We start from the raw sequence: 20027 nt of genomic DNA, 5'->3' as shown, positions 1-20027 counted from the left end.
AGACTGGAAAAGTCTAGTTAAATGTTATGTAACAACATAAATATTCAAACATTTTTCTTTTAATAGAACTTCTCAAAACTCTTACAAAAAGTAACCAAAGGGAACTTGATGCCATTGAACTGCATATGAGTCATGTTCACCTGAATATAGCAAATGCATTGTGTGTTACAGTCTTTATATTTACATAATTTGTATGCCTGCCTCCTGACTACTTCAGCATGTGTCTTTAAACATGGTCTCTTTGTTAGGTCCTTATATTGAATGGCTGTGGATAGTTTATACTAGCAAAGGTTTAAATACACAATAAAGTTCAGCCTCTATACACGAACATTTAAACTGCCAACTTAAAACTATTAATACCATTGTGTTAAGTATCTCTGCATGTCAACCTTGGTCCAAATTACTTCTTTGAGATGTTTTTCATTTGTGTACAGTTCTTTTAATTCTTGATAACGATCTGAAGATAAATAAGTGGGAGAAACAATAGGCTATTACCCTGAACTCTACTCTGATCTATGATAATAAATACCAACAACAGGCATGGACAGGGAATTAATTCCTAGCATTGTTAGAAGAGAAAGGAAAAGAGCAGGTAGAGGCTAAAGCACTTCTTCATACCTGTTACATATTCCAGTTCTTGAGAGAGTCTCTCATTGGTCCTAATTAAGTCTCTTTTCTCAGCTTCTAATTCTTCCTTTGTCCTTGTAAATTGGCTCTGTCATACAGAGTAAGCGTAATACACAAATAAGAAAAAAATCAAGCTGATTAATCAATATAGGAACTTGAGTAAGAAACTGTCACTTCAATGATAGCTAAGATTTAAAGATTGTTGGTTTTCTTTCTTTTATAACTCACACAGCAAAAACTTTAAAAATTACCTACACTCTCAACATTTCCGTTCGTGTTTTGGATTTTTAAAACTTATTTTTCCTTGGCTCAGAAAAAAACTCCTCATGTCACTGTCATTTGGAAGTGTCCTACTTAAATGTGCCATGGTTTTTTTTGAACCGAGGTGTAAGCAATATATATATTTACACCTTGGATCAAGTCTATTACCCTTTCCCAGTATCTTTTATATATCAAGTACCTTTCAAATTTTTTTAAAACACAACGAAAAGAGTCTAAGGTTCGATCTGGTTAAAGAACCACTGCAGACCCGACTGGTCCAGCTCAGTGAGCTGGGCCTCCCCCCCACAAAGTGAAAGGTCCCCGGTTAGATTCCTGGTCAAGCACATGCCTGTGCTGCCGGCCAGGCCCCTGGTTGGGGGGGGGCGCGCACGAGAGGCAACCGATGGATGTTTCTCTCCCTCTCTTTCCCTCTCTCCAGAAATAATACAATCTTAGAAAAAAAAAGAGAAAGAATCACTAGGTATAATCACTTTATTAAACAAACTGGTCAACAGCCCTTGTTAATTACATTCGATTTGTTATTCATATCACTACCCTAAGGAAATGATTTCTGATGTGGATCCACCCGTACCGCCAACAGTATCACAATACTTGAAATAATGCCTGGGCAAGAGTAATCATCAAATAGATAATTTCTAAGAGAAAGGAAAGATGGAAGGCAGGTAGATGAGAGGGTGAGTGGGTGGATGAACTTGTAAATATCTATCCTAGTCTAATTCTGTGGCACTTTACTTACAATAAGAATTTATAAAATTAGAACTTAAAAGCTTCAGAGCTACAAGCAAGTGTGTGTGTGTGTTTTTTATATCAAGTACCAACATATTCTAATGAGTAAAAGAAATGTGCAATCAATAAAACATAAAAATATCCAATGAAGAAATTTATATATACGTTTTTGTTAGTAGATTCTCTTAATAGAACATATTTCATCTTCTCATTGACTACGTAACTAATAAACAAAATCAGAATAGAAAACTTCCTGAAGTATTATGTTTACAATTAGTTTTATTCATAGGAAGAGCATTTACCTGAATGGCAACACTGCGATCCTGAGCAAATTCAAGTTCTTTGTTTTTCTCAGTTAGTGCCTTCAGTTGACTGTCTGGACAAAAGGGGTTTTATCATCATAAACACAAAGGCTTAAAACTTGCAATGACAGGTTTTACCCAACTGCCACCCATACACACTTCAACATTAAGAAACTGAGTCTTAGAAAGGCTGAGTTATACTGTGTATTCCCAATTCATGAATACACCCCAAATTTACTGGATTTCTAGACCAAATTTTAAAATATGCTATCCTATCTCCCAAATTGCATTTGTGATCATTCTACCAAACATTTACGGTAAAAAGCATATGCAATTATGAATTTCCTTAAGCAATGACATTTTCCAAGTCAACTATAAAAAAAGAGTGAATTATATTTATAAACAAGGAAACAGTTTAAAAATATGAAGAAATAACATTTAAACTACATAAAATGTACACAGAATAAATCGCAAAAATACTATAATTGCAATTCTGCTTATTTATCATTCCAAAAAGAGCCTTTAACATGGAAGAAAGAAAATTATGCTTGATACTGAATTATCGATCCCACAATATCCACTTGCAATGGGCTCTCTCTCCTTATACAGTTTCTCTTCTACACAGGTAATTAGAAAAGCTTTCTTCCAGTAAGACTCACCTATATTATATGCCAGCAATTGAATGAACAAAGACATTACTACTTACTATACTTCCAGTCTTAAGTTCTATTTAAACAATTAGTTGATTAGAAGAAAAAGCCCTGCTAAATTCATCTAAATTTTCTATTTTGCTTTAAGGTTATTTATTGCTTCCATACTTACAGATCCAGAATGATAAACCAAAAATACAAATGTAACTGTACACGTCAGATTTCTGTGCAGGTTTATGACACTTGATCAATATTTTCCTATACAGTAAGTAAATGTTTCCAAGGTATACAAAGGTGTCTGAAGAACTCAATCCTCCAAATATTATAAAGATGTAATGAAATACTTACTGAGCTTCTCCAGCTCAAGCCGCAAGCTTTGGCACTCTCGGGTTTCACTCACCAGTCTCTCCTGACTGTGGGACAGCCTCTTCTCAATCTCAAAGTACTGTTGTTCTATGGAAGAGCAGAGAAAAAAGTAAAATCAAACACAAATCGTAGCATAAAGCAACCAAGCAAGCTTTATTAAATGGAGAAAATCGCTATTTAGATTAAAAGCTGCTTTGCTTTAGAGGCTTGAAATAGCCAAAATAATACCTACAAATATTAAATGATTAAATTTATGTAAAAACAAACGTGTTAACTTACCACAGGAAGGGACCTGAGTATGTACTGTTCAGCACAGCATCAGACCCTTGGAAGCCACTCAATCTTTTCTCAATAAATGAACCAATGCAGTGCACTATATTTACTTTTGGGACTTGGAAAATTAATTTTCAACATAAATTCTGCTTGATAATTACAGTTTCAGAAGTAAAAATGTATTCAGACTTTTCAATCAACTTAGCAAAACCCAGTCCCAATCCCCTCGTCCCCCAAACAACTGGTAAACCAACACACACAACAGGGAGTTAGCATTTCGCTAAAGGTAATTGCTATGGTCATCTTTTATCAAGGATGTTCAAGCTACTATTGTAACTTTTTTTATTTGAGAGTCTACTACAGGTGTTAATAGTTGTTGACATATTTTCTATTAAACTCCAACTTTCAGAGTTAAGTCCGATACAGTAAACTTATTCCCTGCACGTGCACCTTCTCATTTTTGTGAAAGTGTATCTATTCTCGTTCGTTACCGGACAGAGCGACGCACACGCAAAACAAATGCACGGAGCAGTCAATTAGACAAAGGTCTCTGGATGCAGGCGAGCAGACGGCAGAGCGCAAATCATCCTTATTTTACGTGCAAATTACACACAGGATACCCGAGGCTTAGACAGGGGTTGCGGACTCTTCTTCAGTCCGGTGTAAATAGACCTGAATCTTCCCAATTTCTTATTCTGAGACTACCCTAACTACAAAGAAAACGGACCTAAGTGTGGATTCAGATTTACAAAAACGAACAGAAAGGGCTCCTTCGCAATCAAACTCTGAGAAGAGCAGGAAGGATAAGGGCTAGGGCGCCCACGGTACCGAGGAAGTGATGCTGCCAGTGAAATCGGGGACAGGGTGAGCCTTGAAGGGGAGAAGACCTGCCACGGCTGAGGAGTCGGGCCCAGAACTAAGGGCGGGAAGTGGGTCGTACTCACCGCTCTCCACCTTAAATTTCTCGTGCCGCCCCTTCAGGCCATCGATCTCAGACTGCTGGTCAGCCAGGAACTTTTCGAGTTTGTTCTGGATGGACTTAGGCAGCTTGTTCAGTTCCGAGCGCTCCAGGACTTGCTGCAACACCGCCGCCATGTCGGTCGGGCCGGGGGCCGCAGCGGCAGCGGTGGATGGAGCAGAAACGGAGAAGAAAGGCGAAGACCAGGAGGACCCTGAAGCCTGGCCTGCCACCTCTGCCACCTCGCTCGGGGGCTCGCGTGCGCCTGCCCGCCGAAGACTCCCGCGGCGGGACCCTGGGAAACCGAGTCTCAGGTTAGCGGCGGCAACAGTAGCGCCTCAGCATCGGGGCCCGGATGCGCGCGCAGCCGCTGGAAGCTGTGCACCCTGGGAGTTCGAGTTCACAGGAGGCCCGGCACTCGGATTTCCGGGTCCCCCTTCCCACCCGCTTCAAGCCTCGCAGGATTCTGGGAAACGTATTTTTTTTCTCAATGCCCACGGCGAACCCAATCGCGCAGAGCCGCTTCTGCTTCCTCCTTTCTCCCCGACCCCCGGCGTTCCCAGCCCGGCCGCGTGATCACTGTCCGCGAGGTGGCGCCATGGAGTACTCGTGGGCTCACGTCCCTCCTTGAAAAGCAGGGCAACCTTACCGTCTAAGCTTCGGGATGCCATGGGGAGTCCTCTTTGGCGGCTTTTAGACACTGAGCCACTAGAGGGCATTGGTCCCGGCAGGGCCGGATCGCAGGCACCCGGATCACGCCAAGCTCTCAACGGTGCCCGGAAGGGGGCGGGGTGGCGACCGCAGTCTCTTTGGCCAAGGCGCTGCGGTGAAGGCAGGGGGCAATGGCGTCATCAAGCTGCGCCACCCGACTCGGAGGGAGACCCTGGGTTTGGAGTGGGAAGTGAGGTGTGGGAAGTCCGTCGCTTTCTGATGAATTCATTGGCCGCTGGAGAGACTGGTACTTGAACCCTGAACTCACTTCTCAGGTGGGTCTATCGGCCACGCGTACAGGTGAGTCAGCTTAAGGGTCTGTGTAATTCGTGTGTGTGAAGGTGGTGTGTGTGTGTGCACTTGGACACAGCTTTCTTTTCGAAGGAAGGAAGGGACTGTAGGAAACATATGGGCAGACACTACGGTACAACTCCAATCAAATTATGACAAACTCACCTTGTTTGAAATGGCTATTTAGATGCCGTGTGTGTGCGCGCATGTGTGTGTGTGTGTGTAACAGTGACATATAACAGAAATTTAAGGAGCTCGGTTCATTTTTCAGGAAGGTTTTTAAAACAAGCCAGGAGAAGTTTGAACTCACAGAATCCTGAAATTACATACGTTTGCAGACCTGTTCTGATCCCAAATCTGAATTTTGTAAACCAGGTAATCAGAGTGCAGGGAAATTGGATTGTCTCGTCACAGTGTTTGGACAACTTGCAAAGCTTCTGCGGACACACGGCATTTCAGGAAAAACTGAGCTGTGTAGGGCGGGGGTGTCCTGCCTGCGCCGGCGGGCCGCATGCAGCCCCGGATGGCTGCGAATGTGGCCCAACACAAAACCGTAAATTTACTTAAAACATTATGAGATCTTTTTTTGTGTGATTACCTGTCGCAATATAGTGAACGTGTGGCCCAGAGACGCCAAAAGGTTGGACACCCCTGGAAAGCAAGATCTACCTTTTTAGTAGTGCACTTTGTAAAATAAGGTCCGTTACATTTAAAAGTTTTAAAGGAACACTAGGGGGGGAAATCTGACGTTCAGCCGGATTTTAGCACCCAGTACATTTTCATCTTCCTATTGCATTCAGTTTCTTACGTATTAGCATGGCTGGTGGGTGACACCTTGGAAGAAACCTGATTAGAAAGTTACATACCATACCTTTGGGTTCACAGTCACTGCTGTTTCCTGCAAGGACTAGGAAGTTTTAGGCCAGAAGGGCAGGAGTAGACTGGTATGATGAAGCAGAGGGAAGTTTAACGCACAGAAATGCACACGGACCTGAAGGCACTACTAAAAGTGGGAAGCTCTTACCTGTATAGAGGCATTAATGATTCGGACAGATGGTTCTATCCAGACTCACTCTGAACCAAAATGGTGTGCAAACCCAACCTCGTTGCACAGTTGTCAGAAAAGAGGTAGGAAGTAATTTATTGCATTTTGAGGCAAAAGCGAACAGGTTCTTTGGAAAAAACAACAACAACAAAAAAACAGCATCCAGTAGGCCGTTTCAAACTGGAGCCAATTCTCTGGGCTTTAGCTCTAGATAATGCAAAAGGATCGCAAGCGGCAGTTTCCTGCTGTCGGACAAGCTGCCCCAGCACGTCTGCAGTTGCCTTGACTGTGTTGTACCGAGACTGAAATTATTCGTAGAACTCAGGTGACTGTCATTTCTACTCAGAATGCTGCATCTGTGTTCCTCCAGTCTTTTATAACATTTTTGAATATCATCGCTCTTTACATTTTTGTCTCCCGCGGTGAGTGTGAACTCCTTGAGATCATCATTCATTACTGCCTGGCTCTTTCAATCAGTATCTTTGGTTTCCAGCTACAGAAAGTCAAATCAAAGGAACATGAGCCAGGAAGAGGAATACGCTGGTTCTCTCCACAGTCGGGAGTTGCCCTTTGGTACGGGTTAGCAGAGGGACTGGGTATGACTCCCCCGCGCGAGCATAGTTTTTGGGGGGTGGGTTCCTGTTTTAGGAAACAGCACCTTTTTATTAACACAACTTTGAAGATTTGGAATTAAGCATATATTCTGATTTGCTCTGTGATACAAATCTCTTGACTCCTTTGCTTTATTTTTTTTCAACTCCAAAGTCAGTACATAGAATTATGTTAAAACAAATTTAGAAGGAAGTAGTTCAATAATAAGGTTTTGGTCAAAATAATTATTTGGTAAGAAACAAATTTTAGTCACTTTTTTTTCTCACAATCTAGCATTTTTGCAGCATCACTTTAAGAAGTCTTTGAAGATAAGTTTTATAATCTGGACTTTTTATTCAGAATTTTTTGTTAGTTTTGAAGGATTTTATATTTGTTTTACCCCTTCAATTTCGTTTTTATTTAAATATCATTACCCTCCCCTATTTATATTAGTCACACTGAGTTATTTTATAAACCAATAAGCATGTTGTGCACAAGAGCTACAAAATAGATGAGCACAGTATTTAAAGGCATGAATTCTAGAACCAGAGTGAGTTTAAATCTCACCTTGGCCACTTCCCAGCCTTGTCACTTGGGCAAGTTACATTACCTTTCTTTGTTTCAGTAGGAGCTACACAAATGTTTGCTGTTACCGCACTGCTATTTATCTATTAGCTCTTGCTGTGCTGAGAGTTACTCAGGAGCAGAGGTCAGGGATTACCTTAGTACCATCCCACCAGGCACAGCTTCTAGAACGTAGCAGTTCTTCATAGTGTGCTCATTGAGATTTGATTGTTCTTACCTCCCGGTGAGCAAATTAGAAGTTACATCTCTGTTTGAGAAATGAGTGTGCTGAGGCTCAGCCAGAGATTATCAAAGATAACTGAGGAGTAGTGTATCTGAAATGAGCAATCAAGTATGCCGACTACTAATTTAGGGTCCTCTCCTTTATCCTCAGTATGTAAATAAGTTTCATCTCTCCTATCAGCTCTGATTAGTAGTCACTTACTATGGCACCGTGTTGAGAATTCTGAAGCTGCGTTTGAACTTTGCAGGTAAGAATACCCTATGTAAGAAGCAATCACTGCAAGTTTTGTGATAGCATCGAAGTAGTACCACTTCTCTCTATTCCCCCACGAGGAAAACATTGGAAGTTATATTTTTTCTTAAAAATACTGTGTGTTTTTTCTTGTAATTTAGGAGATCGAATTAGTTATTAATAATGGGAAGAACCTACATCGTAGAAGAGACTGTTGGCCAGTATCTTTCAAACCTCAATCTCCAAGGAAAGTGTTTTGTCTCCGGTCTTTTAATAGGACAGGTATGTTTCTTCTACTGTGTATTTATTGACAGCACAAATTACCTGTCTATTTAAAGTTGAGTAAAAATAAAGTTGATATATGCTATTTAACAATAAACTGAAGGTTAGGGGCTGGAGGGATAGAATGTAGAAGGAAATTTAAAATGGATTTTTAAAGAAAAATGTGGAGCAGCAGTAAGACCAACCCAGTCCAGGTTTACTCAAGTCAGCACATGCTCCCTTCCGACGGTGTAAACATAATTTATAATGTGAAAACTCCAAAATTAGAATTTTTATTGGCCACATTATTTGTATTCGTGTGTGTGTGTTTCTAAGTGTATTGTACTCCCTTCTAGACTTTATGAATTCCTGGTTATACTGTTTTCTATAGAAGTAGCTTTCAACAGTTTTATTCCCATTCTAGTTTGTCTGAACTCAGACTTGTAGCAACGGTGGTCATATATTTTGTTACATAGTAGAATACTTATCTTACTGACTTTAAAATGTTGATTCAAAAGGGGGTGGGGGAAGGGTTGGGAGAAATTTGAATATTAGTCATATTTCATTTTCCTCATAGAGTTAAGCCTTAAAATTCAACACAAAATGGAACAGAGATTTGAACAGTTACTTTAAAAAGCGTTAGCACCAACTGATGTAATAAGCAAGGAGGACGGGACAGCAATACAAAGTAACTGCGACGACAACAAAAAGAGTTACATAGACAAACCGCTTACGTCCGCCTAAATACTACTTACTGGAGAGTGCACTAGGCCCAAGGACTTGGTTTTGAGGCTTAGTAGCAAATAAAGCTCCATTGTGACAATTTTCTTTCTGGATGTTTTATCACGATGCCGATGCTGTAGAACACTCAAATTGCGTAGTTAACTTCGCTTGTTCTGATTCTATCCACACTCCCAAGCCACCTCCTCTTGCAATTTGATGCCCCGTGTTACCTACTTACAAAGAAAGCCCTGTCCAGGGGACTCACGTAGCCACAGCCCTTCATGGTCACAAATCTGATTTCTTAACCTGTAAGACAGAGGGCAGACCCCGCACTGGTCGCCAAGGCGGTGCCACCCTGTGGGGCCTCTCGCTATGTGGCCAGCTCGCCTCTCTTGGCAACTTTTTCATTCAGGATGCATAGTATCTAATATAGGGCTCTTTTTGCTAGGCACTTTTTATGTAAGACTTTTCACTTCCCGTCATTTAAAACAATGTTACAGGAAGAAGAGTTGTAGAGAAAGATGAGATCTGTAAAGATAAACGATCAGGGAGAAATCCTCTCTTCCAGACTTGCCCTACTGTGCGCAGACTCTTTCTTAGAAACCAGCCTCCCGCAGTGTAGGATGCTCCTTCCTGCCTTTCCTCCTGCTGCCTTTTCCTTCCTTCCACCGTTCTACACCGTTCTCCTCCTCCTGCATTCCAGGGTTCACCACCGTACTCTACTTCCCCTCAAGCTTGTCCGTTTCCTACTCCTCCTGTCATTTTCTTTTCAAAGTCATAGATTTTATGAGGAGGAAGAGCTTTCTTGATCAGTGCCTACCTTGTCGGGTGTCCGTTTGAATGCAACTCCCTGGAAACAATTTTTGTAGAATAATTTCCTGTATTTTCTAGGCCAAGATGACACAAATGACGGGAATTGCAGGTGATGTCTGAGGGTGACACCATACGAACTTGTGTTAGCAGCTTTATTTTGACTCTTTATAGGACACTTCCAGCGTAATAAATCTGAGTTATTAAATGTTCCCCAAATTTATCTTTCAGTTCCCCACCTTTGATTACCATTTAACTGCTACTAAAATCGAGGAACATAAATCTGGTATCACTTTAATTTGGACACACATGTACAAATTCCCCACTGTTATCATTTGTATTTGTTGTTGTTGCATGTTTTTTTCTTTCTTTTTTAGTTTCTGTTGACATATAATATTCTTCATTTCAATGAAAGTAAGATGCGTAAGGTCATTTGTTGCTTTATTTTACTGAACCACCGAATCTGTTCCAATTATATAGACAATAAATATAATAACTAGAAAATTGACCAAGCATATTCATTATCGTTTGGTTTAAATGCAATGTATTCACCCATCCAGGAAGCCATTTGCAGTGACCATTACGTGATTCACAGTGGACGTCCAAATAAATAACAGGGTGGTATTAAATATTAAAAGGTAACGTGAGAAAAGTGAGGCTATCCGTGAAAACTGGTTTCTCTAGAGTCCATGTAATGTAGGTATTAGCAATTTAAGCTGTTTTCAATGTTGCTCAGGTTTTGTCCATCATAAGAGTATTACATTCCTCAGTCAGGTATCACTCTAATACGCTTTTCTAACTTTTTTAAAGTGTTCTTCACAAAAGGATTATGTGGTTCTTGCCACTAGAACACCACCCAGAGAGGAAAACAATGAGAACCTCAGACCTCCCAGAGATAAGTTGGATGACATGGATGAAGAGTGGGCCACAGAGCATGCTAAGCAGGTCATCCCGTTTTCTCCTGTGTGGTTCGGTTTGTCTTTATTGACTGACAGCATGAGAGCACTTTACCCTCAGATTACTAGACTAGGATTTCAGAGTACTTACTCATAAGTTTTCACAACTTGCATTTTCTTTCTTGAAGTTCAGTAACCTACCCAAGATTACAGAATAACTAGTGGAACTGGGATTTGAACCCGGGCAGTCTGACTTCTTGATCTTGCATGCTATGCTTTCCATTGTCAATATTTATCTGTGTTTTTTTTAACATCTCCTCCTACTAGTCATGTAGCTTATTTCTGATTTTATTTTAAAGTAATAGTAGTTATTGGTAATACAGTTTCTGATCAGATTGTTTTAAAGACTTAAGCTAGGCACCAAGGCAATAAAATGGTGGTTAAATTTTTTAAAAATCTGCAGAATTTATGTTTCAACCCAAGTGAAAGAGACTACCCAAACCAGTTGTAAGAGAAATGAGGTAAAAATGGGAGGGTGCTGAAGGAATGTGGGGGGGTGACTGAACACGTGCCAGTGGCTAGGTTCAGACAGCTTCGCAGAAGGCGCTGAGTTGGAAAGATGAGTAGGACTTTGCCTAGAGAAGTCAGGGCGCATATTGAATGCCCAAAAGAGGGTGTGGATAAATGACCTGAAGGCATGAAAGTTAAAGGTATGTCAGGAGAAGAGCAAGCGATTGGGTAAAATTGAAACACGGGGTATGAAAAAACTATGATTTAGACGTCAGACTGTACGGGGCCAGTTATGGATGACTTTGGAGTCCCATCAAGAAGTGAGGAGTTTGTTTGGTAGGCAGTAGCTGTATGGTAGACTTTCAGAGTTCCCTGTTTGGAGAGGTTCATATGATTGATCTGTCAGTAATTTAGAAAGTGATTTTGATGCCTCAGTACAGTGTAGATGGAGAGTAGAGTGACTGAGGACAGAACATAAAACATACAGGTACAGCAACATCAAAAAAAAAAGAAGAAGAAGATGTGAATCTAAAGACCCAGCTTCATGAGGAACAGGGGTTATGTCTGTTTTGTTCATGGTTATATCCTCAGTGCCAAGCACAGTTTTTTCATGGCGTTTAAAGAAAACCCCAAAATACTGGATAAATGAATAAGCTAAAGCAGTGAGCTAAAACTTCATTGCCAAAACACTTCGGAGAAAGAGCTAGTATCAGGACAATTAGGTGGCCAGGTGGATTGGGAGTGGAAGGACACCGTGGAGAGTAGCTAAGGATCGCTAAGGTGGTTAGCCTGGGTTTCCAGGAAGACGGCGGTGTTACTGGACAACAAACAGGACACAAACTGGGGTGTGGATAAGGAAGGGTGTTTACATTCACTTAAAACCGGTTATTGAATGGGCTGTATCACCTAATAAAGAATGTTAGATAACGTAACAGTAGAATTATTTTCTTCTCTAATCAGCTTTAAATCTTTTAAACGCACACACGTTTATTGGTGTCTGTGTCTGTGTTTGTGATGAGGGGTGTTATGTAGTTATAAAAAAATCCAGGAAATATTTAATACTGTCTTCTAACAAAAATATTAAATATTTTAAACTTGAATTTCCCAAGGGGGTGTGTGTGTGCATAGAGAAAGAGAAAGATCTATTCTATTTACATATGTGTGTGTATATTAACACTCACACATACAGAAACAAAATTTATATAGCAAAGTACATTCACATTTTTTTTTCCTCTACAAAGAAATGTGTAATTTTATGTTGGTGATTTTGAAAAGATATGCAGGTGCCCCATGCTAAATATGAAAACTTTATTCTTTGTATTTCAGGGTTTTGTTACTCTAGTAAATAGAATTTATGCAATCAGAAAGAACAACCAACAGATACTACACCACAATATGAGGGGTTATGCTATGGTATCTAATTTTCCGAAGACTAACTTCATGATCAGTTTGTTCGTATATTAACTACACTAAAGATAACCAAAGCACTCTGATCCCTGAGGATAGATGGCATAAAGAAATCCATGTGGCATTAAGAAGTAGCCACAATGATGTGAAGGGAGATCATAGATATTATGGAGGACAAACTGGTAGTACATATCAAGTACTTTAAAAATGTGCATAACTTCTCAAAGTCGTGATCGACTTGAAGAGATTTATCCTAAGCAAACAATTCAGTGAACACTGAAAGACTTGCTAGTATTTTTATCCAATATGAAATAACATAAATGCTCAATTATATCAATAAACAGGTTTAAAAATTTGAGGTAAACCTAAACAATAGAAAACAATGGATTTTCAGTCAGACTCTGTTCAAATCCCAGGCTTTAGTGTTCTGCTAAATACTATAGGGATGAAAGGGTAAAAGGTAGTTGTGAATTATTTGTTCCCCTAAGGATCCCAGACTAAGTAGTAAGTCACCCAGAAGACAAGGAAAAGTCCGCTCCGGCTGGCGGTGTAGAGCTAGAGAGCCGAGGCACATGTATGAAGCACGGTGAGGAGGCTTTGCCTGGTATTTTAACATTTCACAGGAAGTGGAGTCACACGAGGGGCGCTCTGAATATCAGATTAGCCGGGTTTTAGAGTCTGAAATAGCACTCACTCTACGGCAAAATTGATACTTTATTTAGCTGATAGTGGAAGCCATTGAAAAAACTTTAGAAGATATTTCAGTCTTTGATCTCTTGAGAAAGGGGTTTGTTTATTTATATAGCTCATGGGTTTCATTATTAAATGGTTTTATTCATAAGGTGATTTTAGGGTAAAAGCTCAGGATACTCTAGGAAGATTATGTACATGATGACACCCCATTTGCCTTGGTTATCATTCGTTTCTCAATATTTTAGCCATTTTTCAAAGCCCCTACCTCAGTGCTGTGCAGTGGTGCTCAGTCAGTATTTGCTGATTGAATATTTAGCTTCTCAAACCCAAAGCCAAATGTTAATGTAAACTAATTCATTTCTACCTTTAGGTATCCAGAATGCTACCTGGGGGGCTTCTAGTTCTTGGAGTATTTATTATTACAACTTTGGAAATGGGAAGTGATTTTCAAAACGCTCTGCGCAGAGTAAGTCTGAAATATAACAATTCTTAGTAAGATCACAGTTATACCTTATTTTAATAGATTTTGCATATATGTACAATGATCCTGGGCGTATTTAGATTACCATTCCATAGTTCTTTATGCTGAGGTTATGTCGAAACAGCTTTTCCACCCAATTTCTTGGTATCTCGTGTGTAATAAATGTCAGTTTTTATATTTTCAATCAAAACTACATATTTTAAAAGTATTTTAAAGATTTTTTACTTATAATTGTTATGAAACAATTATAATGATTTACCTGGTTTCGTCGTGCAGTAGCAGTGTTCAGCTGGACCTTCCATTTAGTTTCAAGTGATCGCTGTAATGTGAAATGAATAGGTTTTGTGTTTCTCCAGCTGTTCAAGTCTCCCAGTATCCTGAGAGTAACGCATAAAGTAACAACAATCAGATGCTTATTTTCTATTCCCGGACAGAGCAGTTATCACGGATTCCCTACTTTTTGTTTTATTCCTACACCAGTGAATTGGGTAACATAGTCTAGATGTAAAGATGAAGGTTCACAAGCCGTTTCCCCTTAACGCCTAAAGCAAACTGCAGCCCTCTCTCATCTCTCTTAGTTCCCAAGATCCAAGTGAGCCTTTAAAAAGTTACTTCCCACCCCAGGAGAGAAGGGGACCGCATAATCGTGACGGGTCCAAAGACCCACAGAATCCCCCCAAAACTTTTTCTAGTAAAAAAGTGTGCAGATAAGAATTCCAGATGCTACAGATTTTTCCAGTTTTATAACCTTCCCTGTCAAACTTCCCACTGTCAAAACCTTGGTATTGTACCTAAGGAAATAAGGGAAGAAAAGGGAAATTTTTCTCTCTCCTGGCAAGTTATTCAAGCTTTGACTGTCTTTCTCCATTTTAAAGAAATGTATATTTCACAGTTATTCAATTTCATTAGCATTTTGCAATATACTCTAAATCTTCATGTATTTAATAACCGTGGTTGTGCATCCTTTGTGATTGGTGCTAGACTGAATGGGGTGAATGTGGGCTAGAGAGACACAGGCAGGCCCTCTTGCCTTTTGCTTTTGTACCTCTGTTGCTAGGAAGCCTGTGAGACTATAAATGCTGTATTTCAGAAATTAGTGAGGTTGAATTATCTAACTTTGTTTCAATTGGCCAGACTTAAGGGACACTATAAGAAACTAACTTTATAAAACTTGTCAGTGTCTCCCATAAGGTCATCGTTACAAACTTTGTTCATTGTATCATATAATCCTGTCATCGAAAAAATTTCTTTTGATATCATTATGAAAAAAGTTGTGGCTTTTCTACAGTTGTTTTCAGCTTGATGGCTGTGCGAATTAGGTGGCAGATTAGGTTTCTCTGTGCACATTATTGTTAGAAAGCTTAGAGCCAAATTTATGCCTCCTCTCCACCATATCAAGTATGCACTTTTATCATTCTTATTTCTGGCATAAATATATGTTACTATTTCTCACTTTTTTAAGATTTTTATTTTTATTTATTTTTAGAGAGTGGAGAAGGGAGGGCGAGAGTGAGGGAGAGAAACATCGATGTGCCATTGGTTGCCTCTCTCATGCCCCCAACCCAGGCCTGTGCCCTGACCGGAATCAAACCGGTGACCTTGTGGTGTGCAGGATGGTGCCCAACCCAGTGAGCCACACCAGTCAGGGCTATTTCTGATTTCTTTTTACTTTTAATTTATGTTACTACCATATTTTGTGTGTCCCTATGTATTGCCTTACCTCTCCTGTGACATTTAAATAAGAGATGCCAAATGACGACATGCTTCATTTTTATCAATTCTCATTCTAATTAAAGTCAAGTCTTTAGCCCTGGCCTGGTGGCTCAGTTGGTTGGAGCGTTGTCCTGGACGCCAAAAGGCTGTCGGTTCTGTTCTGGGTCAGGGCACATATCCAGGTTGCAGATTTGGTCCCTAGTTGGGTGGAGCACATACAGAAGGCAAGTGATTGATGTTTCTCTCTCACATTGATTACTCTCTCTCTCTCTCTAAAAATCAATAAACATATGTACGAGTGAGGATTAAAAAACTAATAATAAAATATAAAATAGAAGTCTTTATTCAATATTTCACTTAAATGTTAGTTGCCCAAAATTAGTTTTTCGTGTCCAGTTGATTCTTAATGATGGTGGATCATATTTTTCTACATAAAAGCCAGTTGTTATGGAAACAGAACCCAAGTGGTTAATAAACAGTTTTACTCTTTCTTTTGAAGAAAAGAGAAGTTAATGGTAGAATCATGGAATTTTAAAGCTTAATGGTGTTTACGGACACTATAACTGGTTTTTTCTACACTCACTTTTCTTCTTTCACTTTGCATTCAGTTGCTCTGTTTTTCTCTTTTCCAGCTAGTATTTGCTATGGAAAAATCTATGAGCAAAAAAAGACTGTGGAATTTCACAGAAGAGGAGGTCTCAGACCGTGTGGCACTTCACGTTTGTTCTTCTACAAAAAAGTATCTTTTCTTGAAGTGTTTGTGTTTTAAAAGTATATGATACCAAAATAATGTTCCTGCAAGATCCCCCCCCAAACGTTTATTTAAATCAGTATTTAAAAATAGGCGTAGTTTATACGTTTTTCTGTCAATAACACAATTGGGCTGCCGATTGTAACGGTAATTATGGTTGTTGATCATGTCTCAGGGTCACAAAGAGTTTGACAGAGGTGGCAGAGGTTAGGGATTGGAAACTGTTTACCAGCCATTACTTCAGTAAGCACAGTAGGCCCCCTGCAGAGAGGGAGGCTCGCCAACTGACAGCTTTGCCAAGTAATGCTTTTATTATGTTAAATTTTCACTTCCAATTGGTATTGATAAGATGTTCAATTAAAAGCACAGGCTCACTGAGCTGAACGGTTAGGATATCCAAGAAATTTTTGTCTTTAGCCAAGATCGAGTGACACTAAAAGCCACTTTTAGGGCCTCTTAGCCTCTTTACTGCACATCTTTCTAAAGCAAGAGAGAGCCTCACGAAGAGGGTGGAGCAGTGCAGGGGCCAGTGAACTAGGACTAGCAAAAGACAAAATTCAAAACGGGATTTTTCCTGCAGAAGCTGGGCTTCTAACTTCTTTGGATATTTAGCTAAAACGTTTTGTGTACAGGCCCCTTGAACCACTGAAAAATCTCAGGCTTAACTCCTCCAAAACAGCACTCCTACTTGTTATACAGGGTGTGTATTTGAGGAAAATTTTGCAGGTGTTTTAGTTCTATTCATTGTGATTAGGAGCATTTATTAGTAGTAAGAGATAGTTTAAAGCACCACAACTATAGTGAGAGCAATTTCTATACGTATGTATATTTGTACCAACACATATATACATATAGGTGTGTATATGTGTCTTTAAGTGTGTAAAGTGGTGTGATTCTATAAAAGCTCTTGGATACTTGCACTTTATTTTACTTTTATTTTTGGATGGTTTATTTTCTTTTGATTATGAAGAATTAATTCTCTTTTGGTTTATTTCTATCCTTAACTAGTAAAGAATATTTTGTCGAACTTATGATATCCATGATCCAAAGGTAAGAAAAATTGTTCTTTAAAGATTTTTCTGTGTTGTAAACTATTTTAAAAATAAAATTCAATTTTTTATTTAGTTTTATCATTTTCAATGCTATCCTTTCCTACTGATGTCCATAGCCACCAGTTTTTTAATTTTGAAATATTAATTTTATTACAAAGAAACTTTTTTTCAGTTGTTAACATACTTTTATTAAGCTCCCCTACCTTACTTATGTGTTTAGTATTATATTTGAGAGGCTGGTAGTAAAAGTTTGTTTTGGTAGCTACAATGCCTACTAAGCAACTTATTTGTACTCAGCAGAATCCATAGTAACATTTTACTAAGATGTTGAAAAGCAGTGTGAAAAAGTAACTTTGTAGAATTCTGTTAGCAAGGATGGGGCAGACAGGAGAATGTCTGGCCCAAGTTGTCACTCAGTGATTATCTGCTTCACGGCAGAAGCTTCAGAATTAGCGTCATTGAAGCTACGGATGAGAACAGGAGGACCAGAGGATTTGTTAGAATTCTAACTTGGACAGTCTGATCCTTTTCCAGCCAGCCGCTGGGGGAGTTGCCGAGTTCAGTATTCTGAAGATTACTGAACTTAAATGCAGGCTTTATTCTTATTTAGTTCTAACCTGTGGACCTTTAATGAAAGAATGTGGCCAAGTTTGTTAGCTGCGTGTTGTATGAGTTATTAAGCTCTACCTGTTATGACCTAACATGTTTTATGTTTTTCCTTCTTCCTCCCTGCTGAAGAGTTCAGCAAAACCAGCAGATTGGAAGTATCAGAATGGACTCTCAGCCTCGTGGCATTCTTTAGAGTGTGCAGTTCATATTAATATTCACATCCCGCTGTCCGCTACTTCTGTCAGCTATACTCTGGAGAAAAATACGAAGGTATCAGGGTGACATGGATTTTCTGTAGCGATTGCTGAGTAGATAATCTGCTTTTGGCCTGGTTGTCTGCCGTTCAGTTTATAATCCTCAACAATTGCATTCTAGTTATAATGATACTGCTTGGGGTAACTAACTTATTACCCCAGATCACAATGTCATAACACTAGTATACTTGTATTGAGCATAGTAGGTGCTCCATAAATATTTGTTAATTAACATAATTATGCACATTGTAAAATACAGTTATGTAAGAATATATACTGTTTGGTCTTTTTGCTTTCTCTTGGTCTTTATGGTTTTTTTTTCTCTTTTTCAGTCCTTTTAAAAATTTCTATATCATTCTTTTGTTCATATCTCATTTCCATCGAAGGAGGCAAATGGAGGTTGCTTCTTTTTTCTTCTAATACCACTTTTTGTATTTCAGGCTCTTTCTCTCTTCTCACATTTTTAAAAGATAATGGAAATTACTGAGTGTATTTGACTGTGGCCCTGCAGTTACTAAGCCTCCTAAGTCTGATACGAATGATAGCTTGGGATAAAGATTACAAACACTATTATTAAATATGAGTAAGGTGCCAAAATTTGGGGGTACACATTTTTTGCTGTTTGTGAGAGTGAGTTTACGTACCACATTACTGATACTTAGAGGTTTTTACTACCTCAGTGTATTAGGTGGAAAAAGTCGACTCTAGGGAGTGTATTTGAGATGGCATCATGTCTGAGAGCTACCGTGTTGTTTCTCTTAAGAACGGACTTGTACGCTGGGCCAAGCAAATAGAAAATGGGGTTTATTTGATCAATGGACAAGTTAAAGCTGAAGATTGTGACCTACTAGAAGGACAGGTGAGTTAAGAAAAAATTATCTTATGAAATTATTTGTGTTAAGGAAAAATAAAAGATGACTGTTCTTAGTTCTTCAGTCCTTTTCTTCATGAAAACTACTTCATAAGAAGTAGTTTTCATCTACTTCTTATTTCTAAGGTCTTTTAAAGTAAAGGGCAGATGTTTCCTTCAGGAAATGATGGGAAATTCTTTCTTTTTTTTTTTTTTTAAGATTTTACTTATTTATTTTTAGAGAGAGGGGAAGGAAAGGAGAAAGAGAGGGAGAGAAATACCAATGTGTGGTTGCCTCTCGCACGTCCCCTACTGGGGACCTGGCCCACAACCCAGGCATGTACCCTGACTGGGAATCGAACTGGCAACCCTTTGGTTCGCAGCCCATGGTCAATCCACTGAGCCATACCAGCCAGGGCTAGGAGATTATTTCTGAAATAATTGGAATCTTGCCCTGATAGCAGTTTGAAGACTAAGTTTCTCCATTTTAAAGAGGGGTGTCTATGGGCTTCTAAAATAGCTTTCATTTGAGGAGAAACTTCGGTGAACTCTCCTTTCAGAGCAAGGGTCAGTGAACTTCATGGAAAAAACCAAGTGGTAAATATTTTAGACTTTGTGGGCCATTTGGTGTCGTCGTAGCTATTCAGCTCCGATGCTGTGGCATGAAGGCAGCCGCGAACAACGGGTAAGTGAACGATCCTGGCTGTGTGCCTGCGAAACTCTATTTACAAAGCCTGGTGGCAGTCTGAATTGGACGCCTAGGCCACGGTTTGCCAGTCCTTGCTCTAGAGGAGTAAAAGTAGGAAATTAATGGTTTTTAACAGTCCACGTTGATTGCTGTAGATACACAAAATAACATGTCTGTAGAAAAAGCTAAAATAAAACAAATAATAAGGTTTTTTCCTCTAGGTTATCTAGTGTGTGTAGGATAGTTCCTAAATCATCTTTTATGTTCCACTCTGATCTTAATAATCTAGTTTTTTAACTTTCTTTTTCCAGAAAAAATCTTCTAGAGGAAATGCTCAAGCAATTAGTCATTCTTTTGATGTCAGAGTGCTAACACAATTGGTAAATATTTTAAAATCCTACTTATCTAAAATGTGTTATTTTGAACAATGACATTAATGAAATTGTTTCTGTTTTAATGTTTCTAATT

General features: G+C 39.3%; 2 protein-coding genes across 6 annotated transcripts in view; one reads left to right on the top strand and one right to left on the bottom strand.

The window, feature by feature from the left end:
• The window catches only part of TPR (translocated promoter region, nuclear basket protein), a 58974-nt gene extending 53973 nt beyond the window's left edge, over positions 1-5001 (bottom strand). For all 3 annotated transcript variants that reach the window (XM_024552493.4, XM_024552501.4, XM_024552511.4), the window contains exons 1-5: positions 4834-5001; positions 4171-4479; positions 2936-3040; positions 1938-2011; positions 619-715 (exon numbers count right to left, since the gene is read on the bottom strand). In XM_024552493.4, coding sequence (XP_024408261.3) covers positions 619-715; positions 1938-2011; positions 2936-3040; positions 4171-4479; positions 4834-4903 — 655 coding nt within the window. In that variant the 5' untranslated portion in view covers positions 4904-5001. The remainder of the gene's footprint in view (positions 1-618; positions 716-1937; positions 2012-2935; positions 3041-4170; positions 4480-4833) is intronic.
• The window catches only part of ODR4 (odr-4 GPCR localization factor homolog), a 30395-nt gene continuing 15342 nt past the window's right edge, over positions 4975-20027 (top strand). The window contains exons 1-10 of one of the 3 annotated variants that reach the window (XM_045188727.2): positions 4975-5195; positions 7811-7877; positions 8023-8143; positions 10466-10600; positions 13532-13627; positions 15988-16094; positions 17120-17156; positions 17897-18037; positions 18785-18880; positions 19871-19939. In XM_045188727.2, coding sequence (XP_045044662.2) covers positions 8045-8143; positions 10466-10600; positions 13532-13627; positions 15988-16094; positions 17120-17156; positions 17897-18037; positions 18785-18880; positions 19871-19939 — 780 coding nt within the window. In that variant the 5' untranslated portion in view covers positions 4975-5195; positions 7811-7877; positions 8023-8044. The remainder of the gene's footprint in view (positions 5196-7810; positions 7878-8022; positions 8144-10465; positions 10601-13531; positions 13628-15987; positions 16095-17119; positions 17157-17896; positions 18038-18784; positions 18881-19870; positions 19940-20027) is intronic. The other 2 variants (XM_024552533.3, XM_024552523.3) reach the window with 2 other exon arrangements.

Source organism: Desmodus rotundus, chromosome 12, assembly GCF_022682495.2.
Source record: "Desmodus rotundus isolate HL8 chromosome 12, HLdesRot8A.1, whole genome shotgun sequence".
NCBI classification, from domain to species: domain Eukaryota; kingdom Metazoa; phylum Chordata; class Mammalia; order Chiroptera; family Phyllostomidae; genus Desmodus; species Desmodus rotundus.
The sequence above is the reverse complement of the archived record's forward strand: the minus strand, read 5'-3'. Positions and strand labels throughout refer to the sequence as shown.